This window comes from Camelus dromedarius, chromosome 18 (genome assembly GCF_036321535.1).
Source record: "Camelus dromedarius isolate mCamDro1 chromosome 18, mCamDro1.pat, whole genome shotgun sequence".
NCBI classification, from domain to species: domain Eukaryota; kingdom Metazoa; phylum Chordata; class Mammalia; order Artiodactyla; family Camelidae; genus Camelus; species Camelus dromedarius.
The window spans coordinates 21,829,295-21,856,529 of record NC_087453.1 but is presented as its reverse complement, the minus strand read 5'-3'; the positions used below and the strand labels follow the sequence as shown (position 1 = coordinate 21,856,529).

Below are 27,235 nucleotides of genomic sequence, written 5' to 3'. Positions count from 1 at the left end.
CAATCTGTCTGACTCCAAAACCTGAATGCTCTATTGCTAATACTTATTTAGCAGAGTTAAAAACAAAATTACCGTACTGCTGCAAAACATTCCAAAATTTACTAAACCAATTTCATGTAATTAAGCATTTGGCATGATTCCATTTTTTTACTTTTATAAATCATGTCATGAGAACATCCTCTCATATAAAGCTGTTTCTTTAGGACAGATTCCTTGGAATAGAATTACTAGGTCAAAAGGATGGACTTATTACAGCCAACTTGCTTTCTAGAAAGATTACATTAATTTGAGAGCTCTGAATTTAAAACAACAAAAATTTTGCCAACTAGATAGGTAAAAAATAGTGACTTGTTTTCTGTGCATTCCACTGATTATGGGTGAGGTTTCAGATTTAAAATTTGCCTTCTTTTGTAAGCTGTCCATACTTTGTTTTTCAGTGGGCTTACATTTTTTTTTAATTTATGAAGGCCTTGGATATTAATACATTGAGGCTATTACCACTCTGCCAAACTTACAAGTGTTTTCGTGAGTTTGTCATTTTGCTTTTAAAATTTTGTTTGTGGCATCTTTTTTCCTCTTTTTTGACAAAAAGACATTTTAAATCTTTTTTTTAGCGTTTGGTATGATTTAGGATGGGGTTTGGCTGCAAGCAACAAACAAGCCGACTAATAGTTACACATAGAGGAACTGATTTGTCTCAAGCCACAGGAAATCTTGGGGTAGACCATACAGGGCTTGACACGACAGCTGCACAATGCCCCCAAAGACCTAACTCTTTCTTCTTTCTGCTTTGCCACATTCTGCCTGTTGCCCTGATGTTCATGTTTGTTGCCTCATGGCTGCAAAATGGCTGGTCCAGCTCCAGACACTGTGTCCCTGTCCCAGGCAGGAAGAAACAGGAAGGCCCAAGGGCCAAAGCCTTTCCTTCAAGCTTTGATTCTTTATTCCAAAAGGGAAGACCTTGAAGAGAACCCTGCTGACATCTTACCCACCAGAACTGGGTCACACAGCCACCTCAGCTGTAAGGAAGCCTGTGTGGTCAAGTAGTCTGCTTTGAGGAAGGCAAAGGAGAGGTTTGTGAATGGTTTTTCCATGGCAGACTCCTCGTGCCTGCCACACTGTGTTGTTGGAGGATGACTATACAGGGCTTTCAAGCCCTGCATACAATGCAGGTATGATTCAGTAGGTCTGGAGTCGGGGCTAAGAGTCTGCATATCTACCAAGCTCCCAGGTGATGCTCTTAGTTAACTACTGTTGTATAACAAACTCTCCCCAAACCTAACGGCTTAAAACAACCATCTTTTTTTTTTTTTTCTTTAATGGAGGTACTGGGGATTGAACCCAGGACCTCATGCATGCTAAGCACCTGCTCTACCACTGAGCTATTACCCTCCTCCCTCATCTTATTTGCTTAATGAAATTCTTCAGGTGTCACCTGGCGTCACTCATAGGGCTGCAGGCACCTGGCAGATTCACTGAGACTTCATGTGATGGCCTAGGACAGCCTCATTCACATGCGTGGTGGCTGATACTGTCATCTGGGGCTCTCTTTCCAGGTGGCCACTCGTCCTCCAATGTCCTGCCCTGGCTTCCTCACATGGTAGTCTCAGGTCTCCAAGGTGAGAGAAGACGTAGCGAAGCCTACTAAGGCCTAGGCTCAGAAATCCCACAATGCCATTCTGCCACAATCCATTAGTTAGAGCTAGTCCAGCTCAGAGTCACGGGGCAGGAAATACACTCTACCTCTTGATGGGAGAAACAGCAGTCACTTTGCAGAGAGGTACGCATATAGGACTGGGAGGAATCGTTGCAGCCATCTCCATCTTTTTTTTTTTTTTAATTTAATTGAAGTATAGTCAGTTTACAATGTTGTGTCAATTTCTGGTGCACAGCATAATGTTTTCAGTCATACATATACATACATATATTCATTTTCATATTCCTTTTCATTGTAGGTTACTACAAGACACTGAATATAATTCCCTGTTAAAGAAACTTGTTGTTTATCTTGTCTATATATAGTAGTATCTGCAAATCTCAAATTCCCAATTTATCCCTTCCCACCCCCTTTTTCCCCCCCGATAACCATAAGTTTGTTTTCTATGTCTGTGAGTCTATTTCTGTTTTGTAAATAAGTTCATTTCTGCCTTATTTTTATTATTTTTTTTAGATTCCACATAGGAGTGATATCATATGGTATTTTTCTTTTTGTCTGGCTTTCTTCACTTATGATGACAATCTCCAGGTCCATCCATGTTGCTGCAAATGGCATTATTTTATTCTTTTTAATGGCCGAGTAGTATTCCATTGTATAAATATACCACAACTTCTTTATCCAGTCATCTGTTGATGGACATTTAGGTTGCTTCCATGTCTTGGCTATTGTATATAGTGCTGCTATGAACATTGGGGTGCATGTATCTTTTTGATATCTTTTTCCCTCTGAATATACGCCCAGGAGTGGGATTGCTGGATCATATGGTAAGTCTAGTTTTTTGAGGAATCTCCATACTGTCTTCTATAATGGCTGCCCCAAACTACATTCCTACCAACAATGTAGGAGGGTTTCCTTTTCTCCACACCATCTCCAGCATTTATTGACTTTGTGGACTTTTTAATGATGGCCATTCTGCCTGGTGTGAGGTGATACCTCATTGTAGTTTTGATTTGCATTTCTCTGATAATTAGCAATATTATGCATTTTTTCATGTGTCTACTGGCCATTTGTCTTCATTGAGGAATTGCTTGTTTAGGTCTTCTGCCCATTTTTGGATTGGGTTGTTTGTTTTTTTGTTATTAAGTTGTATGAGCTGTTTATATATTTGGAAATTAAGCCCTTGTCAGTCTCATCTTTTGCAAATATTTTCTCCCATTCTGTAGGTTGTCTTGTTGTTTTGCTTATGGTTTCCTTTGCGGTGCGAAAGCTTACAAGTTTAATAGGGTCCCACTTGTTTATTTTTGCTTTTATTTCTATTGCCTGGGTAGACTGCCCTAGGAGAACACTGCTAAGATTTATGTCGGAAAATGTTTTGCCTATGTTTTTTTCTAAGAAGTTTATAGTGTCTTGTTTTATGTTTAAGTCTTAAAGCCATTTTGAGTTATTTTTGTGTGTGGTGTGAGGGAGTAGTCTAACTTCTTTGATTTTACAAATGGCTGTCCAGTTTTCCCAACACCATTTGCTGAAGAGACTGTCTTTACTCCATTGTATATTCATGACTCCTCTGTCAAAGATTAATTGACCATAAGTCTGTGGTTTTATTTCTGGGCTCTCTATTCTGTTCCATTGATCCATATGTCTGTTTTTGTACCAATACTGTGCTGTTTTGATTATTGTAGCTCTGTAGTATTGTCTTAAGTCTGGGAGGGTTATTCCTCCAAATTTGTTTTTTCTTTAGTGTTGCTTTGGCAATTCTGGGTCTTTTGTGATTCCATATAAATTTTAGGATTATTTGTTCTAGTTCTGTGAAAAATGTCCTGGCTAATTTTACAGGGATCTCATTAAATCTGTAGATTGCTTTGGGTAGTATGGCCATTTAAAAAATATTGTATTAATTCTTCCAATCCAAGAACATGTGATATCTTGCCATTTCTTTCTCATTAATTTCCTTAATCAATGTTTTGTAGTTCTGTGCATAAGTCTTTCTCCTCTTTTGTCAATTTATTCCTAAGTATTTTATTGTTTTGAATGCAGTTTTAAAAGGAACTGTTTCTTTCCTTTTCTGGTATTTCATTGTTAGTGTAAAGAAATGCAACTGATTTCTGTGTTAATCTTGTATCCTGTTGCAGCCACCTTTGTTAACAATCCACCTCAGATATCAATGCTGCTGGGATCCTGGACCCTGTTTGAGTAGCAAAGATTCAGAACAGTGGTCCTCCACCTCAGCTGGATACTGGAATCACGTGGGAGCATTAAAAAACATACTGATGCCTGTCAGAGATAAAGATACAACTAGTCTGAACATCAGTAGTTTTGAAAGCTCCCAGATGACTCTAAAGCACAGCCTAGGTTGAGAGCCACTGCTTCAGAAGTCTCTAGGTTAATTCCCAAGTCTTCAGTTGAGTATCTGGGCGAATGGTGGTGAATACAAGAGGAGCTGGCTGGGGGTGGGAAGAGTATTGATGGAATGAGTTAGGAATGTGTTGTGGGATCTTCTGGTGAAAAGATCAACAGATAACTCAGAGCTGTCTAGAACTCCAAGAAGAGATTTGCATTGGACATGAAGGTTTGGGAGTTATGAATGAGCCAATTACAGTTAAAGCCAGGAACTCACTTTGGAAGACCCTGGGAATGGATATAGTGAGCTCTCAGCTCAGAGAAGCCTTTGATGGCTGGTGAGAGCCTAGGAGGTAGGGGAGGGTTTTGGGATGCTGAGGAAGATGACAGACACCTCCAGGTCAGTTGAGTCATTCACTCAGCCACCATTCGTGAGTGCCAGCAATGTGCCTGGCACAAGATTAAATGACCATGGAGTTGCCTCAGGGATTAGCTCTGAGAGCAGAAGGAAGTGGGAGACACTGTGAATGTGCTGGGAGAGGAGGTGTCTCCGAAGCACATGTCAGCCTCTCAGCATGGACTGCCTGGCACACACGTCCATGAGGGTAGGGACCATGTGTGGGGAATAGTCATCTCTTAGCTGACACAAGGGGTTGGGTAAGGGAAGAAAGCCATTTAGGTACCAGGCCCAGTGCCAGCTCTTAAGTGCATTTTCACTGAGCAAAGCCAGAAGGTGAGGCAATGAGACACAGGGGTTAAAGGCTTGGCCTCTGGTGCTTGGGTTCAAGTCTCAGTCCTACTACTTACTGTGTGACTTGGAACAAATTACTTAACCTCTGGGCCTCAGTTTTCTCCTGTGCACATTATCACTGTGAAGGCACATTCTATACCTGAAGCAGTCCCTGGTTTGAGGTAAATGGTACCTTCTTTTGATGATCCTTACATTCGCCCCCTAAAGCAGGTATCCTGGTTTACAGATGAGAAAACTGATGCTCAAAGGTATAAATGAACTGCCTGAGGGCTGTGGCAGTCATGAGTGGAGCAAGGATGTAAAGTATAGGCTACCTGTGGTTGCACAGCTCCAGCTGTCCCCTCCTCCCACTAGGGAGTGGGAGCACAGGCCCCTCCACTCCCTCCAAGCCCCCCTCTACCAAGGACAGGCCATCCCAGCGAACACTCCACTTTCCTTCCAGGCTGTGTCAATGATCGGAAAAAACAGCTGAGGCAGCTGTTCCATTCCCTTCAAGGCCAGAAGAAAGTTCCCAGCTAATCACCACCGCTCGGAGGAAAGCGACCCTGGAAGGTGGCACACAGATCCTCTCCCTGCTCCCAGTTTCCAGCACAGCAGCACCTCTGAGCACTCGCCTCCCTCCCTCCTGTCTGGCAGCTGTTTTGCTGGCCTGGCACTGCTGCTTGCTGCTGGTTCGATGCCCTCACACCACCCTGGGCATCTTGCACCAGAAGACAGCCAATCCCCGGGACTGGATAGATTTTTAACCTTGACGGATTGGCTGGATTGGTGATCAGGCCCAAAGAGGGCAAATGCAGCAAGTTCTGCTACCCGAGAGAGATCACAGCTAATAAAGGAACACAGGAGAGTCTTTGGGCTCTAGGCTTGGCTCAGGGGATGCTGCTGACTGCAGCCAAGTCCTCTTGGCTTTGACCCTTTGATGACTCTCAGGAGGTAAGTGCTGAAAGGATCCTCCAAGAGCAATGGTTCAGGGGTTAGGGAACTTGTCTTTAGCTGCGAAGTTATTATGTTGTGTTTATCAGGGGTCTGAGGAAAGACTGAGCCCTAAATACATCCTGCCCTCCTTACAATACCCTGACCTTGCACGTCAGGGGAACCCATTGAGCTCCCCTGACCATCTGAAAACCAGTGGGCCAGAGCATCCTCATTTCTCCAGTGGACAAGGTAAGGATCAGGAAGGCAGCGCTGCTTAGTGAGGGTATCTTCAAAGGTACACTCATATAAGTCAGCTGGGTGACCTTGGTGCCTCTCTGGGCCTCCCTGTTTGGGGTTGGGAGCGGAGCTTTTTAAACCAGAAAGCCCTGGGCTGGCAAACAGATGGCCTGGGGAGTTGGGCGCAAGTAAGAATGTCTGCATTTTTCACATTCCTACGCCTCCTCTTGGTTTAGGAGGAGTTGCAACAAGAGTGGGCTGGTGGCTTAGAGCTAAAGGGGGACCTATCATGGGGATCACAGGCAACTCCCTTACCACTCTCCCTGCCTCAGGAGAGTTCTATTGGCTGCAAATAGCAGAATCTGACTGCATAAGGAAGGGTTGGGCTTTTGGAAGGAAAATACTGGCAAATCTAAGATGTGAATCCACCAGACTTGAGAAGGCCAGAAACTGGGCCATTCTGGGCCTCCTGCCTCCAGGGTGTGGGAACCTCCCTCCATCCCTGTGACTGGGGCAAGCCCAGACAGCCCCAGACATGGTTCCACATCTCTAAGACAAAGAATCTGATTGGCTCTTTTTTAGGTCCAGCATCCACCCACCAGACAGGGAGAGGTAATGTTCAGACAGAGACACTCTAAGCCAGGCAGTCATACCAGACAGTATCTACCAAAGTGAATGCTACAACTCCCTACTTTTTTACATTTTTATTTTAAAATATGCAACATAACAGCAACATGTCCTTCCCTTCCCCTCTTGTGCTCCAACCACGGTTTCTACTTCGAGGGAATCATCTAATTGCACACAAATTATCAGCTTATTAGACACCTGTCCTTGCTTCCTCACATGTATCTGGGAGCTTGTTCTGAATCAGTGCTCAGAGCCTCCTTATTCTTCATACAGCTGTATAGTACTCCCCTATCTGGAGCTATCAATCCTTAGGCTAGTCTACTGTGGATAGAATTTAGTTTTTAATTCCACCTCCCTACTTCTTAGGGCCATCATAGGGAAAACCCAGCAAGCATTTTTACTAAAACAAACTCAAGAGGATGCAAAATTGTAGGTCTGGACCAAATTTGGCTTGTGTAAAGTTTGGCCAACACCCAAGTTTTTAAAAAATTTTTGAATTAGTCAGCAATATTTAAAAAACAGAAGGTTCAACTTAAAAATCAAAATTTCTAAATTCTCTTGAAGAAAACATAAGATCTGACCATGCCACCCTGTGTCCCAATAGAACGCTTGCCTGGAACTAAATGGAGTGCGCTCTCCATTTTGTCGTCATCTGTTACTGCCTCTCTAATCCTGACTCCGTTTCAAAGGGGAACCACCACTCCTTTGTAGATGGTATCCCAAAGGGAGTAGCATGCCCTCAGTTAAGAAACAAAAGAGGTAAAGACTAGAAACTATTATTCATTCATTTTGGTAACAATTATTCTGTGTTGCCCCAAGGCACATGGAAGACATCCTTTGCCCTCACAGCCCAGTCATGTTAGGGTCTTCAGACCCCGAAAGCAGACGGGAACTCTGAGCAGCGATGGCCCTGGCCCTGCTTCAGAGGTGGTGGAGGCACGTGCCGGACAAGCGCAGCACGGCGAGGGCAGCCCTCAGTCACCTCTGGTGCAGGAGTCTGCAAGGCCTTTTGACTAAAAAGCAGTTGCGGCGGGTTGATGAGCAGCACCTACCCTGCAATCCATCCTGGGACAAGCAGGAAAATGGGCCAGAATGGAGGCAGTGGGGGGGACTGGCATCTCTGCCCCACACGACTATGGTGAACCACAAACCAGTGAGCCTCCTGCTTTATTTCAGTTCCGTTACACATACTACTTGAAAATGTCGCTCCACTTCTAAGAGGAATGCTGGAATGAAGCTCCCACTCGTCCCCACTCCCTTCTCCCTGGCCTGGGGCCCATGTGAACAGCAGGCTATTGTTGAGAAGTGCCTACTGCAGTCATTCTCACACCCCTAAAGGCGCTGCCCCTCCTACCCTCTGGGGCTGCCAGGGCCCATCAATGGGTCTTGTGTCCATCCAGTCCCAGTGGTCAGGCCCAGGAGATAACTGGCAGGCTGAGGGGTCCCTCCTGCCATCAGAGTAGCCACGCACTACAAAGAAGCTTCAAACAGGGGCTGTGGCCAGATTCCTCCCACCTGTCCCCTTGCAGGGAAGATCCTGTCCTTGTAGGTTTCAAGGCTGGAAAGTCCTGGGTCCTCCATGATCCCAGGAGGGATGTTGGTCTTAGGTGCCCCATCTTGGTTCTTGAGTTTTACCCTTTCAAGATGAGCTTGAGAGCTTTAAGCTCATCCTGGTTGAGGGGGTTCAGGTTAAAACCCTTCAGCTCCGGTTTGCCTATGGGGAGAACACAATTCATCAGCGAGTCAGGCCTGGAGCTGTCCAATCTACTGGCCCCTGGAGTCAGGCTTGGGAAAGGGGCTTACGCTGCATTCATGCTGCAAACCCCTGGTCTGACAGAGATGGGCCTTAAATTCTGCAATGCACTGAACAATGCACATTGATACCTGCTCCTGAGTCACCAAGAACCTGTAGAGTCATGACTGCTGCCCAGAAACCTCCAGATTTCTGCCAGACTGTGACCAATCTGGAGTGGCTAGCTTTATCTAGAAATTCAGCTCTAATCTGGACCACCTGACTGAGGCCTGAGCCCCCTCAGAGAGAGCTATCCCGGTCCCCACACCATGCCCTGGCACAAAATGTGAGATACTCCAGGCCATTACTGATGTCTGGAAAAGAACCTGTGAAAGGAGTAAGACCTCACAAACTTCCTATCCATTCCAGCTCTGAATGGCTCAAAACAACCCTGTCCACTACCCACAGCTACGGTACCATTCACCAGCTGTCCAGGCCACTGCCCACCTGGAGAGGCTTCCCACCCCTGCCTTCAAAGTCCACGCTGTCACCCATCCTGGTTTCCAGCCCTACCCACAGCCCTTGGGCCAATACCTTGGGCCTCAAAGAGGCGGCTGACCTTCACTTTAAGTTGTTTCCGGAGTCTCTCTATTTCTTTATCCAGATGCTCCTGATCTGAGAAAATGAGATGGGCAAATAGGGTAAGGTAAGGGCAAGGGGTCTCAGCACACAGGAAAAAAAAAGGGGGGGATTTCAGAGACTGAGGAAGAAACTAAAGGCTTGAGAAGGGACATGACCTGCCCCAACCACTGAGTGAGCCAGGAAAGGGCTGAGCACACCAGTCCCCTGACCCACGGCTCACCAACCTGTCCTCATTGTGCAGAGTGGACGGTGAAGGCACCATCAGGATTTGAGGTCACCCCGAACAGTGAAATTATGGAAAATTCAAATGTAAAAACAAAAACAAGAACCTAGACCCAGCCTACCCGAAGATGGATGGAAAACAGGCAGCGGAGGCATTTAAAAAAACCCATATCCATCAAGGTAAGGGGTTTTTACAAAGGCAGGACTGTGTTAACTGACCTGAACAATCAATGTTCAGCCTAATGTTCATGCTTAACCTAATCCACGGCAGTGAAGAGGTTATCTTACTAAACGGGCTGCACCTGAAGGCAGATGTGCTGTGAGAAGTGTGACTGCCTAGTGCCACCCAACCAGCCCCACCTGCTCCGTTTTCAGCCACTCACAAGTGACATTCTAGTCAGCATGTCTTCCCCACAGACTTCACTCTTTCTGATGGGGAGAAGCCCTGATCAGCTGACCCTCTAGCCTGGGCAGTAGTTCTGGTTCTCTTTTTAAATGAGTAACCATGCTCACACAAGCTTGTTGAGCTTGCGTCCATCTCTGAGAACCACAGATGATGATGTCCCAGAACCCCTCGAGGTCAGTGACTACATTTGTGGGCCAAGAGAGTGGAGGATCCGATCCTGAACCCAGGCAGGTGGTGCCCTCTAAAAGCTTAGTCCGGGCGGCTTTCAACCTCCACTCAAGTGCAGTGACAACTCTTAATTTTATATCCAAATATCAGTGTATGTTTTTCAGTGGTAGAGCCTGAAGCTTCTCCTCCAAGCTGATCCAGTTTCCTTTGCCAGAATTTTGATTTCAACAGGGAAAGAAACTCCCTGCTCTCAGGGACAAAAGCAAACTTGCTGGTCCTCTTGGCCCACACATTTTCAGGGGTGGGGAAGAAAAAACACGTGTAACCTGCCCCTCTCCCAGCCAAGGGCTCACGTGCAGCCTGACTTTTTGCCTTTATGATGCTTCTCCAAAGAGCCTCCAGGACTGTGGTTGTGAGATGTAACACGCTGTTGCATACCCAGGCTGTGGCAGACCCTACAGGCTCACTCTCCCCGAACCTCCATTTTCAACTCAGTCACTGTTGCAAGGGATGTGAAAAATAAAAGCTCACTCTGCCAGGCTCCCTGGCAGATACAGGTGGCCATGTGCCACAGTTCTGGCCAATGATGTACCAGCAGAAGTCCTGAGGAGGATGGTTTTATTTTCTACGACAGAAGGCAAGGCCGCATATGAGAAAGCCCTCTGCCTTTGCTCCAGCCTAGCACTCGGACACAAGGCCTGCAATGATGGCACAGTCACCATGAGACTATGCTAGAGTGACACTGCTGAGCAGCTGTGCCAGTCCTGGAAAGCCCATCTCTGGATAACTTCTACATGAGAAAAATAGACCTCTTATTTCCTTAAGTCTCCATTTGTTGGATTTCTGTTATCTGCAGTCCAACTTTTCCTCATGGATAAACAAGCACTGCGCTAGACACGCATACTGTTTTATCGCAACTTCACAACAACCGTGCTATGTAGATGTGTCCCCTTTTTAAAGATGAGGAGATAACTCCCAGGAGCAGAGCAAGGACTGAAATGCACACAGCTGCCTCTCATCAAGCTGCCTAAAGCCAGACTCTTGCTTCTTGGTTGAGACAAAGGGGAGGGGGCAGAGGGGTGGATGTCCCTGACCCATCCCCAGGAGGCCTTACCTTTCTCAATCATTTCCTTCGTCTCAGGGTGAGGCATCCTGATAAACATGTTTCCGAAGCAAACCATCACATCTTCTGAAATGGCAAATAGTCATTTCTTCAACAAATATTTTTAAGCACCTACTATCTGCCAGGCATCATTTTAGATGCTGAGAACGCAGGAGAACAAGATAAAGTTTCTGCCCTCATAGCTTATGTTATACTGGAGAAGAGGGAATAAACAAAAAAAGATAATAGCAAAGATCAGTAATGCGCTGGGGTGTTAGGAACAGCAAGCAGACCAGCGAGGGTGGACTCAATGAGTGAGGGGGAGAGTGGAAGAGACGATGTTGAGAGTTCAAGGGGGTCTGGATTACAGGGGGTCTTGCAGGACTCTGGATTTTACTCTGGTGAGAGAAGCAACTGAAAGATTCTAGGCGTTCCAGTCACTTTAAGCCCTTGGCCCCCAAGGCCCTTCATTATGGCCTGGCCTCTGCCCATCTCTACAGCCTCATCACATGCCCCTCCTCTGCAGCTTACTCTGTCACAACAATTTGGCCTCATCTAAAGAGACACCATCCCCTCCTCCAACACTTACCCCATGTCCTCTATCACCTTTCTCACAATCTTCAATTCTGTATTTATGCTGTTTTACTCATTCACACAAGGACAGGAACTGCACTGTTTTTACATCCCCTAATATTTTCCCAGTGCCATTTTCGATTAGCCAGCAGCTCACAACTTGTCACTGAGATGAGCAGCTGAAACTGTGAGCCACCATCCATGTCAGACGTTCAACACTGCCTCCCCCATCTCCACGGGCTGTGGTCTCCTGCCTGGTCTCCATCAGGAATAAGTGGAAGGCCTTAGAAGGAAAACTGAGCAGGCCTCCTGGGCTGCAGCGAGGAAGTCTTGGCTTACCAGAGAGGCTGAGATCCTTCTGCAGGGCCCTCAGGCCCTCCCGGTTCCGATTCCTTTTGGTATCCAGGTCCACAATCTGAAAAGCACAGGGGCAGGAGGGAACTCAGCTACCTCTGTCAGCCTGTACTACCAACAGACCGGGGCTGTTAAAACCTAACAGACAACAAAGCATTGTCCCTAGGTCAATTCCAACATCCTGCCTGAAATGGACTGATACATGAAGGTATTTCTTCCCCTACTCAGCTTCCAGGTCCTTAAAGATAATGCTTTGTGCAGATGTCTCCCCCCCAGAGAAGGTGCTAGGGAAATGTTTAATGACTAAAGAGGTAATTTTCTTTATCATCCACTGGAACACTAGTTCTCGAGCTTTAGGGCATTTCAGAATCACCAGGGGACTGGAAACCACTCCCTGGACAAGCTTCTCCAGCTGATTGGGACCTAGTATCATGAGAAACCCAACACAATTAGATTGGAACAGCAGGGGTGAGGCACTGAGATGATAATAAGAACACAAAAGCTACTAAGGAAGTGAGGAGGCAATACAGCACACTGTGTGCTGGCTCTGGAGCCCAATACCCAGGTTTGAATCCTACTGCCTGTTGTGTGCTGTGTAATTTCACCTCTCTGAAAAACGAGATATGAACAATACCTACCTCATAGGTTATTAACCCAGGAATTAAATGAGTTAGCACAGTACCCGATGCCCAGTAAGTACTCAACAAATTTTAACTGCTATTATTTTTATTGCCCAGCACACTCTGATGCAGTGTTTAATAGGCTCTTCCTCAAGTTTTCCTCTTCTCACTAAATACCCCACCAATCAACCATCCAATCACTTCAACTGGAGATAAGGAATCATGAATTATTCTTGATTCCTCCTACTCCCTCATCCCTATATATAACCGTAATCACGGCCTACTAGGTCCATCTCCAAAATATATTTCTGACCCATCACCACCACCCTGGTCCAAATCCATCCCTCTCCTGGACCATCGCAATGGTCCCTCACCAGGCCCCTGCCCCCTTATATTCTGTGCTCTACAGAGCTGCCAGAGAGATCCTTTAAAACCTTAAATGCATTACAATATCTCCCCCCACCCCAAGAACTCCCTTCAAGCCCTTGGCATTTCCATTCGAACCAGGCCCAGACTCCTTGTGCGAGTCTACAAGGCCTTCCACGGCCAGGGCCGCACGCTCCTCCCACTCCTGCGCGACCACGAGACCACTCAAGTCTCTGTTCTGCTCCTCTTCTCCACTCAGGTCCTTGAACCGGGCGGTGCAATCTAGGTCAGTGAGGGGGCCCATGAAGAGCATTTTGAAAAAGGGGTTCGAGTCAACCAAACTCCCCAAGAGGTAACGGGCAGGAATCCGGAGGGCACAGCAAGGGGCAGAGAAAGGGCGGCGACAGAGGGAACGCATGGCACAGAGAAGCGCTCACTCAATACGTGCGGAATAAAGGAGCGAGGCGTGGCGCTGCGCCACGCACCTGACCCACATAATCTCACAGCCGCCGAGGCTGTCGTCACAGCCATTGGTCCACAAGCCTAGGTCAACTCACCGCGAGCCCGTGCTGGAGCCAGATTCCGGACCTCGCGCGCTTCCCTAGGCTCTCGCCTCCAGGCCCCAACCGCCAAACCCGGGCCCCAGCGCCGCGGACGGGTCTCCTACCTGCCGCTTGTCTGCCAGCACCTCCTCGGCGAGCTCCTCCACCTCCACCAGGTACTGCAGCACCCGCTCCGCCTCGGGCGACAGCATGTTGCCCACCAGCTCCGACTCCGTGGGGCCGCGACCCGTATCAGGCTCCGCTCCTGTCTCGCCGCAGCTCTGCCTGCGCCCGCGTCGCTCTGACAGGGCTTCCGGCGCGCATGCGCAATTAAAAGAAGAACGGTGGCGCGCAGGGTCCAATTCACGCACGTAAGCCGGACGCGACAGGTGGAGCCTAGCCTCGGAGGCGGGTCTAGCCTTGGGGCGGAGCTGGAGCGCCCTCTGCAGGCCCAGATAGCACAGTCGGCTGTGCTGCCTCTTAACCTCTTCCCTCCCTTAATGTAGTTCTTGAGCACCCACTTTGTGCCAAGCAGTTTTAGATGCTGAGGATGCAACAGTGAACAAAAGTCCCTACCTTCAAGCAATTTCATCCTAGTGGAAAACACCAACAATTAATGAGAAAACAAAGAATTATATACTACCGCAGGCGGTGATAGGGCTTTGGAGAAATCAAATCATACTTCCCCTGCAACACCCAAGAAGCCTATGTGTGATTTACAGTGACCTCTGACACCTTCAGTTTCTGATTAATAAAATCAGAGTGAATGAAGATTCCCCCATTGTCTCTCAGGATTGGAAGGAGGCAGGAATCTTTTAAAAATCAGTTTGACCCCCACTTTTGAGCCCCTGTGTTGGGCCCAATGTCCAGAATAGCTGACCTAGACCCAAGAAAGGGCCTGGAAATCATGGGCAGTGAGCAATGAAGAAAAGAAGTTCTGTACGTGCTGGGAAGTGAAACGGTGTGGGCTAGAGGACCTGGGAGGACCTCCATCTGGACAGTGGCTGCCCTTCAGACCTAGAGGGTTCCCTGGAGATCTGCGTGCCCAAACCCCTCGTGGTACAGCTGGAAAAACCAAGGTTCAGAGAGTGGCGAGGACTTGAAAAAGTCAGCAGCAGACCCAGTACTAGCGCTCTGACCTCCTGTCTCCCTGAGTACAGCTTTTATTTCTCTCCTTTTGGCCACTGTAACCAAGCCCTTTCACATCCCTTGCCTTGCTTGAATTTCACAACAAGCTTTGCATAGATGTGTTATTACTGTTCATTTCACAGCTGCACACTGAGGCCGGGAGAAGGGCAATGCCTTGTCACCCAGCAATTCAGGAGCAAACATGGGTCAAGGAGTGCTCTGGCTTCCAGACCACAGCTGTCTCTGGACCCTGAAAAAATACCCTCTCCCAAATTTTAGCTCCAGAAGTCCCAGGAGCACCCTGTCTTTGTCTGGCCTTTGGCTTCCTTCAACTGCCAGCAGCAGAGCTAATTTTCCCTGCAGCCACCTGGCATGGGGAAAGGAGATTCATTAAGGATTCCTCATTGAGGGTGAATTTGTCGCCAAACCCAGGATATTTTGTGTAAACACCTTCTGGTTCAGAAATGCAGACACAGGCCCTGTGAAGTAAGGAGGAACATTTCCCAGAGGAGAAACAGGGCTCACCAGGCATCCCTGGGACCTGGACCCCAGGACTGGGTCTCCTCCACCTTGGGGCCCAAAGAGGGCTGGACCAGGCTGACCCTTGACCCCTGCCAGATGGGCTTGGATGGGGAAGGGTTGAGGAAGTCTCCCAAATTGGCAGCTTCTTGACTGTGACTTTCCCTTAGAGGGTATCCCTGGCCACCAGCCATGATGGGGAGGGGAGTTATATCTAAGACTTTGACACAGTCAGACCTGGAAGGACTCCTGTTTCAGAACCATCTATTTCATAAATATTTATTGACCACCCTGGCTCTGTTATAGAGATTCTACCATGAGCAAGACCTGGTCCTTGCCCTCAGAATGCTTTCTGTCTGGTGGGAGAGAGACAATAAACACATGAACACACAAAATACATCCTATGTCTGGTGGCGGGTGATAAGTGCTGTGGAGAACAAGGTGGAGAGGGAATGAGCGAGGGGCTATTTGAGATAAGGTGGTGAGGGAGGGCTTCCCTGAATAGGGGGCATTTGTGCTGAGACATGGAGGAGGTAAGCGGGTGAGCTACGTGGATATCTGGGGCAAGAGCATTCCAGGTAGAGGGAACAGCAAATGAGAAGGCTCTGTGATGAGCCTTCATGTGGCAAGTTGGAAGGCCAGCAAGGCCAGGGTAGGTGGAACAGAAAAAGCAAGGGGGAGAAAGTAGGAAATGAGGTCAGAAAGGGGAAGGAGGCATTGAGCATGTGGGGCTATAGGAGGGGACATAGGTGGCCCGCCCACATCGGCAAGGCTGTTCATGCAGGTGGCCTACAGAGACTATGATACTCGCCTGTGGCTTCCTGCTTCTCTCTGCTCATGGACGCAGGTGCAGTGGGGAATGTGGGTGAGTTAAGGCCCACAGGAGTGATCCTCAACCAAGAAGAGGGAGGAGCTAGTGGCTGCCTACCCCAGCTTCTTTGCTCCTTTGGGAGACCCACGAGGATGCTGCTATAATTGTCCAGGTAGGAGAGGCTGTTTGCTGGACAGAGGGTAGCAGTGGAGACGGTGAGCACTGGTGAGACTCTCAGGGCCTTTGCACACACTCCTCCATCAACCGGGATTCATTTCCTTGCACACCTTTGTGCCTATGTAACTACACATATCCCCCACTTATCAGCTTGGTGTCTCTTCCTTCCAAAGGTCCAGAGTCCTCTCTGGACCCCAACAGCTTCCTGGGCTACCCCCATCTCTGCAGTTAGCACACCATCTTTTTTCTCTTATCATCTCCCTCTCAAATCGAGAGCTTCTCAGGGCAGGGACCTTGTCTGTCTTGTTGCCTGCTGTGTCTCCAGAACCTATGGTGGTGCCTGGCATACAGTAGGTGCTCAGTCAATGTTTATGGAATGAAGGAGTGGACTCAACAGGAAGTAGAACTTTCTAAAACCCAAAATATCCAAAGGTTAACAGAGTGAACTCCAGGATAACTAGCTCCCCATCCCAGAAGGTGCATAAGGCTGGACTGCCACGTGGTCAGGACATTGCAGAGCCTGAATCCCTTCGCAGCCCAGGTGGGGGTGATCCCTAAGTTTTTCCTAACCAGAAAAGCTACCTGGCCACACTGGGGTATGCCCCCATCTTCAGCCACCCCGAGGCCAAAAGGGATGAGTCTGCTGGGGCTTTGGTGTTTGGGGACTGGAGACCACAAGATCGATGCTACACCCCTTTGCCTTGCACCCCCTTTTACAGCTGCTGTGCATCCCCCTTGGGTAAGCGTTCAGTAACCAGCAGCCAGCCACTTCTGTCTTTAAGGAGCACTGCTCTCAGGCTGCTGGAGCCTCCTGGGGGAACTTACCCTCCCTTCTGGGCTGTAGCTTATCATTTGAGACATATGAAAACCCACCTTCCTTGCCTGGGATGCTGGCAGGGATGTGGCGGGATAACTCTGAGGTATAACTTATGCTCCAGAGCTCCCCAGTGGGATCAGGCTGAAGCAGCCATGCATGTGACATCCACAAGACCTGCTTGGCTTCCTCTTCTTCTCTGTCCTGCTTCCCCCACTCCTTTATGGTCAGAACCCTCCAATGCTCCCATCTCACTCAGTAAAAGCCAAACTCCTCACTAAGACCCTACATGACCTGCCCTACCTCTCTGAGAATCTCCCACCTCTCTCCCCACCTCCTTGCTGCTCCTCAAACCAGCCAGGCGCAGTCCCACCTCAGGGCCTTTGCACTGGCTCCTCCCTCTGTCCACACTTTCCCTTGCTGTCTTCACATCTCACTCCCTCGGGTCCCAAAAGACTTTACTTAAATTTCACCTTCTCAATGAGGCCTACCCTGACCATTCTATTTAAAAATGCAACCCCCGCCCCTCCTAGTACTCTGATCAATGTCCTCTGCTCTACTTTTTTTCATAGCATTTGTCACTTTCCAGCATGCTATATAATTTACTTACTTATATTTATTGTTAATTTCCCTCTGTTAGAAAGGAAGTTCCATGGGGACAGAAATCTTTGTCTCATTTGTTACTGATGTACCTCAAGTACCTAGAGCAGATCCTGGTCCATAGTAGGTGCTCAAGAAACATTTTTGAATGGATGAATGAGGAAAAGAGAACGCTAACCAAAAGAGATTCTCTCTGAGGCTCGGCTTTTAACCCTTATGCTGGAGGTGGGAGGTGGGAGGTCGGAGAGGCAAATCAGGCCAGGACTTGTCATTAAGGTAAGGGGGTTAGATTTTGTTCTCAGATCTGTGTGAAGCTGCTGGAGGGTTTTGAGTAAGGACGGGATGTGATTGGGTTTGCTTTGTGAAACTCCTCTGGCTGTGGGGGTAGGACAGACTAAAAGGGGCAAATATGGTGCAGTTCTGTGTGTGTGGGGGGGGTGGTGGTGGGACAGTGATGATGGGGGCTTGGAGAAGTGACAGGGCTGTGACTACACTGGGGTTGGGAGCAGTGGGAAGCTGGCTCAATATCCCAAGTTTCCAGGCAGCCTGTGTGGCTGCCCCACGGGCTCTGGCCTGTGAGTAGTCCGGGCCAGTCCTCCCAGCTGCTGACAATGTGCCCCTGTCCCACAGATGGACTGTTTGCTCTCCTGGGTGGTCCCCAGCTCCTCCCTCCACTGCCTTTGAGCCTTGTGGGCTTGGCAGGTGGAGGGGAGGCCTCCCCTCCCTCTTCCCCCTGACCCAGAGAATAATCCCTTATATTCTCCTCAAGCCCTCACTTCATCCTCCCACATCCCCGGGTAATGAAGAAATCTGATTCCCATTGGGCAGATGAGGACATAGAGGCCCGGAAAGGGGATGGGACCCTCCCAAGGTCACGCAGCCAGATGGGGACGCCAGGTGGCGACCTGTGTCCCAAATCCCTATGCCTTGAGCTCATCAGGCAACAGATGGTCCTAAGGCTTGAACTGAAAAATCTTCAGTGACCTCAAAGAGAATACAAGCCCAGAACATTCCAGGCCTCCCTGAGCTGGTCTTTACTACCACCTCTAATACTAAATCCATTCATTCAAAATTCCATGAATAGATTCTTCTTATTGAAAATGAAAACATTACAGAGAAGATTAAAGTTCTGTTTTGACAACTCTCTCCTATCTCAGTTCCCTCTAGAATCCCAGTTTGGGTGTCTTTTCAGAAGTGCGATGTTCCTTTAAAGGCATAGTTAGGAACCCAGAGAACACATGTAGGACTATCACGTGCATGGCAGGGTAGGAAGGTGGCATGCAGGGTGCTGTGTGAGTGATCACACGAATGATCACTCTGCAGCCTGTTTGCTCTTGGACATATTTGCTGGGTATATTTAGATCTCTCTCTTATTCCCTGATGGCTGCAAAGTAGTCTATAGTGTATAAGCACAAGAGTTCATTTATCTAGTTTTCCAAATTAAATTTTACACTGATTTTTCCTGCACTAAAGTGCAGATGATTGAATTAATCCCACCCCTCAGTTCTTAGCACGTGGTCATGAGTTAGTCTTCAAAGACCCTCTCTTGCCTTTGCTATTTCCTCCTTTTCCCCGCACCCCTACTCAATTCTGACCTCACCGAATCTCAACTGTGTTTGATACATGTCCTTAAATATTTGTGATTTCTTGAAAAATGCATAGTAGTTGTGTTATATGTTGATGTATTTTTAAAATTCTTACTAAGGTATAACACACACAGGAGTGCACAAATCAGAAATATACAGTTTGTGAACATTCAAAAACTGAACACACTCATGTAACCGGTACTCAGATTGAGCAAAAGAATGTCCGCAGCCCCCTTCCCAGGAGACCCCGTCCGAGCCCTGCAACCACAACTGCAAGGTGACCACCACACTGACTTCTAACACCGTATGTTGGTTTTGCTTGTTTTTGAATTGTATACAAATAGAATTACACAATGTGTGCTCTTTTGTGGTTGACTTCTTTCACTCCACACTTTGTTCATGAGCTTTATTTCTGTTGTTGTGTGTAGTTATAGACTGCTTACTCTCAATGCTGTAGAGTTTCCCATTGGAGGACTACAGGGCAATTAAACCATCCTGATGTTGGCAGACATGTGGTGGTTTCCAGCTTGGGGCTGTTGCATAGAGTGCGTACGTGAACAGTCACGTGTACGTCTTTGACTACATACACGTATGTCTCATTTCTGTTGTGTGTACACCTAAGAGTGGGATTGCTGGGTATGCTAAGTTTTAGTAGATACTGATAAACTGGGTATGTATTTTTAATCCATATACATATTATTGTGCTGTAAGTCGTGTTCATTTCCCACTGTTTTTTTCTCTTTCTCTCTCTCATCTAGATGTTTCTTGGGTCTATTCATGTCCTCTCTGTACTTCTACTTCTTTGCTCCTGGAAGTTCCAGGGAACTCAGAACTGCTTCCACCACATTTCAAGTGTCCTCTCCCTTGGCTGCAGGTGCTTGAGTTCCCTTTTTCTCCACACTGACACACACGGCCACACTGAACATCCTAATGTGCTGTTGTTGACTTGGGGGCATCCACACACTTCTTTTTCCTAAATACCGCCACATTCTTCGGCATAATGGCTGTGCTCATTTACCCTCATTTACCAGTGATGCACATCCTCCCCAACATTAGGTATTATCCACCTTTCTAAAGCTTGCTACTGTGGTGGTTGTGAGTATCACAGTCACTGACCCATTCTTTTATGAATGGACACTTAGTTGTTTTCCATCTTTGGGGAGTATAAGTCCTGCAGTGATCCTTCAGGGACATGCTTCTGGGTACTTGTCTGCAAGGTCAACTTCTTCTCTGCCTCATCTCACCCCACTCTCTTGAACCCTAGTTCCCAATCACCCCTGGCTTGCCCACCTCTCTGCCTTTGCTCAAATTGCACCCTCTGCCTGGAATAGCCTTTGCTCTCCTTCTTCACTTATTGAGGCTTACTCTTCCCTTAAAGGTCCTCCTCCTGGAAGACCCCACCTCGTTCCCAACCTGATCCTCCAGGAGGGTGGCTCTCCCTCAGGCCTTCCAGAAGGATTCTGGTCCTCTTCTTCTGGCATCAATCACTTTCTTGTTTTGGACTAAGCTTATTTTTGCCCTGGTTTTGGCTTTCTCACTGGCCTGGGAGCACCAGTGAGGCTAGGGGCTCTGTGAGCTTCCCCTTGGGTGCCCAGGGCCCTCAGAGGATGCCTCAGGAGAGGTCTGCTGAATGACTGAGTGAGGCCACAACCTAATCATGCCTTGGAGGGAATTAAGGGTCCAGTCTCTCCTTCTCTCCCTCTCTCTCTCTCTCCCTTTCCTTCTTTACCAGCCAGAAACTTTCATGCTCTTTCCACTGAAAAAGAGTGGAACATGGAGTCAAGACTTCCCTTGTCTTGGGTGGGGATGCGTGGCTCAACCTCTCTGTAAAATGGGTGCTGGCACTCACTCATTCACTCAAGGCCATGGTTACTGGGTGCCTACACTGTGCCAGGCCCTGGGGACCCAGTGGTAAACAGGACAGGTCTAATCCTGAGTCTCATGGGCTTTTGGTCACAAGGATAAGATTGACACTCATGTGGCTACCATCCCTAATTGTCATAAGGCTCAAATAAAAAGCTCAGAGTCCAGTAAAATAGTACATAGGGGGGTGTCCCAGCCTAAATCAGGGCCTAGAAGTAGAGGAAGCTATCTTAAGAAAGTGCCATTTGACCTGAGACCTAGGACAGGTAGAAATAAACTAAGCAGATGGAGAGGTTATGGGTGGGGATGGGGTAAAGAAATTGTTTCAGGCAGGGGAAACAGCAAATGCAAAGGCACTGTGGCAGGAGGGAAACTGGAGGAGGCAGTGTGGCTGGATCCCAAGGAGAAGGGGAGAAAGGGGTGGGAGATGAAGCTGAATAGGTAGACAGGAGCTAGTTCATGGAGGGCCTGGTGGACAAAGCAAAGCTGGAAAGTGGATTCGTTCATGTAATAAATAATTATTAGGCATCTTCCATTAGCCAGGGCTTTGCTATAGCAGCAAAAAAGGCAAACAAGTCCTTGCTCCCACAGAGCTCACAGTCTGTGGGCAGATAATAACATCAAGCAGGGGAGGGATGTTAACCTTCCTAGAGGCCCTACTATGTGCCAAGAACTGTGCTGAGAACTTTCCATGCACTGTCTCATTTGATCCTCACCATCATACTGTGAAGTAGGATACTCATTTTACTGAAGAAGAAACAGGCTTAGCAAGGTTGAACAATTTACCAATCTACTAGGAGTCTTGAGGGCTTATTGCATTTTAAAAGGCCCTTTCTGCACACTTCTATTCAATACTGGTATGTGTGGGATAAATTGATATAGTCCCTATAGAGGGAATCTATCAAAATTATAAACACATAATGCCATTCGATCAGTAAGTCCATGTATTCTACAGATATCCCAAATGGTGTGTCCACAAAGCCATTCACTGAAGTATTATTGCGACAGGCTGGAGACAACCTAATTGCCCACCATTTAGGGGATTGGTGAAGTAGATTATGGAACATCTATACAATGGAATGCTGTGATGCCACGAAAAATGACAGGAGTGCTCTCTACGCACTGATATAAACCAATCTCCAAAAATGCTATTATGTGAAAAAAGGCAAAGTACAAAACTGTGTGTAATTAAGCAATGATTTGTTTCCAAATGGTGTAGGACAGATAAGCAGAGTATGGGGGCAAGAAATAAGGAAAGAAAGAGAGAGAGAGAAAGAAAGGGAGGAAGGGAGGAAGAAAGAAAGGAGAAACTTTACTATCGGGTGCCTCTGGGAAGGAGAACCTTGGAGGACAAGATAGGAGAGACAAATGTGTTCCTTTTGTACCTTTGAATTTTGAATACTGTGAGTGTGTTAACTACTAAATAAATAAATAAGCACAATTATGTTTGTTTAAAGGACTTTCAGATTCCATAGGGGAGAAAGTGACATTGGAACAGAGAAGACATCTCAAAATTATTGAATTGGAGGTGTTTTAGTGACTCCCTTGTTTCATAAAGGAGGAAACTGAGACCCAGAGAGGTGAGGTGACTCACTCAAGGTCACCTAAGCAAGTAATGACAGAATCAGGACTGGCTGTCACCTGAATTGTAGACTCTGTCCTTTCATGTCACAGCTGTTTCAGGATCACTAAGCATCTATGTGCCAAACTCCGATAAGGGCTGAGGACACAATGGTGAAGACTCTAGGCATGATTGCTGCCTTCACAGATCTTATACTATAGACCAGAAACAAGTAAACATGTGTTATAACATCATGCAGTGATAAACGCTGTGGGTGAAAAATAAGGCAGGGGAAGGGACAGGGTGTCATGGGAAATGATCAGGAAAATCCCTCTGAAGGGGCAACATTTTGGAGAAGAGAGCGATGGAGGCTTGTGAGCCCCTGGGGGAGCAGCAGGAACAGAAGCCGTGTGGGAGGGAGAAGGTTGGCATGTAAAGGAAAAGCAGGGATTGTGGCTGGAACAGAACAAGTGAGGGGAAGACAAAAGGAGGTGAGGTTGAAGAGGAAAGCAGAAGAGATCGTGTGCAGGGCTGAAGACTTGGGCTCAAATTGAGGTAGGAAGTAGGAAGTAGTCAGAAGGTTCTAAGCAGACATGGGATCTGATCAGATTTCTCTTTTAAAAAGGCCCCTCTGGATGGTGGTGGAGATTGAACAATAGGAGGGGAAAGAAGGGCTGCGGGGAGCCCAGTGAAGAGGCTGGTGCCATCCACTTGTCCGGTAGAGAGGTGACGAGGCTGAGGCCTGGGCCGGGGTGATGGGGAGCAGAGATTGGTCTCCCCATCTGTGCAACCAGGGGCTTGGATGAAATGGTCTCTTAGGGCTCTTCCCACTCTGGCATTTTGTAATTTTGTTGAATTACCTCAGCACACACCAATCAGGTGCAGTTAAGCCCCTATTTTCCTCTTCTCACAATCTTAGATTCTGAGCCTGGACAGAACCCAGTGATCTGAGGCTCAGAGCGGAGACTCCTGCCCACCCCCATTCCTGGCAGCCCCACTCCTGTCCCCACCTCTCAGGGACAGATGGGTGGGCAGCAGGAGGCAGCTGGGCCTCGATGCCTGCAAGGCCCCAGGGGAGGGATTTATCTGTGCGTTCATAACCCCTCTCTGCCTTCCAGATCTTGAGTTAAAAGCCCCAAATGTCACAGCCCCAAGGGGCAGGGGTTGGAGGGTACCAGGAGACGGGCAGGACAAGACGATTTTCTGTCCACAGCTGCCCACATGGGGGCGGAGATCCTGGGTGCTGAGAACTCCAGCCCAGGGAGCAGTAAGCCATTAGAGCTGAGACTGAAAAGGAGTGGCTCTCAGGCAGCATCTGACCCACTGACCTATTTACTGGGCCTGAAAAGTGTCTGAGAAAAAATGGAGCCAATGTTTAGGAATCAAGAGATTTTACAATAAAGATCCGGATTCCTGGCTTCTCTGGAATAATTGGAAAACCTGACCGTACTGACATCCTATTCCCATATGACAACACTCAGCAGTAGCTGAGTAGCAGCTGGCCCCATTATTATTTCATTTTATTAATAGGTAAATCCATTCACATGATTCAAAAAAATTATAAACAGGCATATAATAAAGTTTCCCTCCCATTTGCCTTTTCCTTCTGCTCAGTGCCCCCCAGTAACCTCATTTCCCTTTGTAGACATCCAAAGTTTCTTTATGCATATACAAACAAATACAAATAGTGGTTCTTAGTCCTACTTTTCACCCAGCCTTCCCCTGTTCAGTCCCTTGCTTTTCCCTAAGGACATCTCTCTGTGTAAAGAGATAGAGTGCTTCGTCACCTCCTTTACTGCTACATGCCATTCCATTGTCAGGAAGTCCATGATTTATTTAGCCAGTCCCCTACTAAAGGGCATACGGGTTGTTTCCAATTTTTCTTGATATAAACAATGCTGTGTCAATTATCTTGTGCAGAGTTTGCACTGGAACCAAAGGAATATTATTAGAAACTGGTCCAAGCAGAGGGTGCAGTAGGTATGGACTGAGCTCTTGGCTAATTGAGGAAATGTGATGAAGGCTGTTCCTAAGAGTGATTCCCGACAATGCCCAGAGACCATGCCCTTGTGGACTAAGAGCTCCCAGATTTTCTGCTTGCTATATATACTTCTCTCTGGGCTTCAGTGTCCCTGTCTATAAAATGAGAGAAGTGCTCAGGGAACTGGATGAGGTCTCAAAGGACCTACCCACTTCTGACCAGCTGTAGTCCACCTTCAGCTTCCACACCAGCCAGACCCAGAATCCTCTTAGCCCTTGAATGAGCCTGGCTCAGTCCCATTGCAGAGACTTTGCCCAAGCTGTTCTGTCCCCAGCCTCAGTGGAACACCATCCCCTGTACTTCCTTACTGGTGTTAGTCTGAATTCCTGATCTCTGATATCAGGCCACTCAGAATACACCAGTCCAAACTCACTGAGGGCAGAGTCCTCTCTATAGTATCACTGACAGGTGGGTCACTCCCCCTGACCCACACTTTATGCACCCCATCAGATCCCTACTCTGTCTCACTCCTCCAGTTGCCTGAACTAGAGTTCTTGAATGAGAACTCTGCTACTTTCTAACTAATGGTCCTGAGTAAGTGACAGCACCTCCCTGAGTCCCAGTTTTCTCACTCCCAAAAATGGCTGGTTTCAGGATAACATATGGTAATATTAGTACATTTCTTAGCACAGCTCCTAACACATAGAAGGGCTGGATATATACAGAAGTCACTGCCCTTGTCTGAATTAGTTACTTTGTTTACAAAATGGGGAGAATAGCAGAATCTATTTCACAGGACTGATCACTTGCTCATTCATTCATTCATTCATTCATTCATTCAATGATTTGTATAGAATGCCTATTGAGCGCCAGGCATAGAACTGGGCACTGGACAATTTCTTAGGGAAGAAAATAGATGAACTGTCCCAACTCTTATGGAGCTCCCAGGCAATTCCAAACAGGCAAACATAAAAAGATAAATTGCCAGTGTACTGATGCTAAGAAGGAAAAGACTAAAGTGTCATGGAAACTCATAATGGGAGAGTCAGGGAGACTTCTCTGAGGTATAAGGAGCAAGGCACAGATGGGAGATCTGGGATGGCTTCCTGAAGGAGGCATCACCCCAGCTAATAATCAGCATTAATTATCTTTATCACAACCCTAGGAGAAAGGCACTGGTTACCACCCAACCCCCATCATTTTACTTTCTTTTCTGAAGTTAAGAGAAATTGAGTGACTTGCCCAAGGTCATGGAGCTAGGAAGGAACGAGTAGGTTTTGAAGCCAGGTTTCCTGGCTCTAAAGTCTGAGACATAAAAGGGTGTCTTCTACTGCCTGTTTGAATAGACTGATCCTGGGATGTGATGAGGCATGGAAGGTAGAAGGGCTACTTCCACTGGGTGGGGCCCAGAGGAGAGACTCTAACTCTGGCCCCATCCAGACACATGCAGAACTGGCCCAGGGCCATAAGAGGATCTGGGGTCAGATCTTCCCTCTGTCCAGGGCTCTGTGCACTCCATGAGTCTCCCTGCCTAGGGTTGTAGGGGAGAAAGGAAAGGAAGAGACTGCTCCTGCCTAAATTACTTTGGGATTTGGACTCCCTTCCAACCCAGCCCACAAAAACTCCCACCAGTCTACACATGCCAGTGAATAAAGACTGTCAGCTTTGAATCCAGCCTGGAAAATTCCCTTAAAATTATTTAACTCTTCCTCCTCCATTTTCAGCCTTAAATCACAGCTGGCACTCCAACCTCCTGAGCATTGCTGGGACCAAAATAGTCCCTGGACACGAAAGAGATGCTGGGCTGCAGGACTGCAAATGGCTCCTCCTTCCTGACCCCAGGCCACAGTCTCCCTCTGTTGCTACTCTGAGATAGAGTGATCCTCAATCCTCTCCTCCTTCCCTCTTCTTTTCTCCCCTTCTCCCCTCTCTCATCCTCCCCTTGGAAGGTAGAAAAGATTATTCTGGAGCCAGATGATGGATTTGAATTTGACTGTACCATTTACAACTGTGTAATTCTAAACAAATTAACTTCTCTATGATTCAGCTTCTTCATCTGTAAAATGGGAGGAAAATGTAAACTATCTCACAAATTCGGAGGAAAAAATGAGTTAGTAAATGTACCGTGCTTAGAAAGGTCCTGAGCAAAGAGAAACTGCTACATGAGCGTTTGTATAATAAATGCCCTAATACATCCAATCTGAGCAAAGGAGGAATGGGTAAGGTGGGGTGGTGAACAGGGGATATCTGGGATGCATGAGGGACCCTACCCTTCTTCTGGATTACTGCTTTCTCTCTCTGGTCTGTCCACCCTTAGGCTGCTTCCCTGCAAGCACATCTCTCCTCTGGCTGTAGGGTCTTCTTTCCAAATCCTGATTACTCCCCTGCTCAAATTCTGCAATGGTTCCCCAGTGCTTCCTAGATAAAGCACATCTTTTGGTCCTTTACGATCTCATTCCTCGGAACTCTCCAGCCCCATCTTTCCTAGATTTCCACTTCCCTGGATCTGTGATCCAGACTTCCTTGAAAACATGCCCTCCAGTCTTAGGCCTCCAACCCTTTGCACTTGCTCTTTCCTCCACCTGGTGTTTCCTCCCATCTCTCTCCCTCTGATGTTACCCCCTTCCTTGCCTCTATTCTACTAGAGCTGTGGCCAGATGAAGGCAGTCTCTGAGGGAGGGAAAGGGGAGAGTGGGAGGAGACAGCTACTCTCAGAGCAGCCGTTTACTCAGCTTAAAAGCAATAAGAAGACAATAAGAAAAGAGACCTCTCAAGATCAAAGAAAGGGATGGAACAATATGTGAACACTTTGGCAACTAGGAAGTGGCGTGTGAGCATCCAGTGATTGCCAGTGGGTTACTGGGGTGCCCGCCCCTTACTTCCAAGTGCCTGGTCTCCTACCCTCCTCAGACCCAGACCATCGAAGGTAAACAGAGGAGAGGAT

The 27,235-nt window shown here is 47.5% G+C and overlaps 2 protein-coding genes across 3 annotated transcripts in view; one reads left to right on the top strand and one right to left on the bottom strand.

Annotated features, from left to right (window-relative positions):
- Positions 1-5,334, top strand: part of TTLL9 (tubulin tyrosine ligase like 9) — a 37,110-nt gene extending 31,776 nt beyond the window's left edge. For both annotated transcript variants that reach the window (XM_010993897.3, XM_064475791.1), the window contains one exon: positions 5,188-5,334. In XM_010993897.3, coding sequence (XP_010992199.1) covers positions 5,188-5,264 — 77 coding nt within the window. In that variant the 3' untranslated portion in view covers positions 5,265-5,334. The remainder of the gene's footprint in view (positions 1-5,187) is intronic.
- A 1,252-nt stretch (positions 5,335-6,586) lies between these two features.
- PDRG1 (p53 and DNA damage regulated 1) lies at positions 6,587-13,553 on the bottom strand. Its single transcript, XM_010993898.3, has 5 exons — positions 13,377-13,553; positions 11,709-11,784; positions 10,809-10,883; positions 8,851-8,931; positions 6,587-8,238 (listed from the first exon to the last, which is right to left on the bottom strand). Exons 1-5 carry the CDS (start codon positions 13,461-13,463, stop codon positions 8,156-8,158), a joined length of 402 nt encoding a protein of 133 aa, XP_010992200.1. The 5' UTR covers positions 13,464-13,553; the 3' UTR covers positions 6,587-8,155.
- Positions 13,554-27,235: the final 13,682 nt, after the last annotated feature.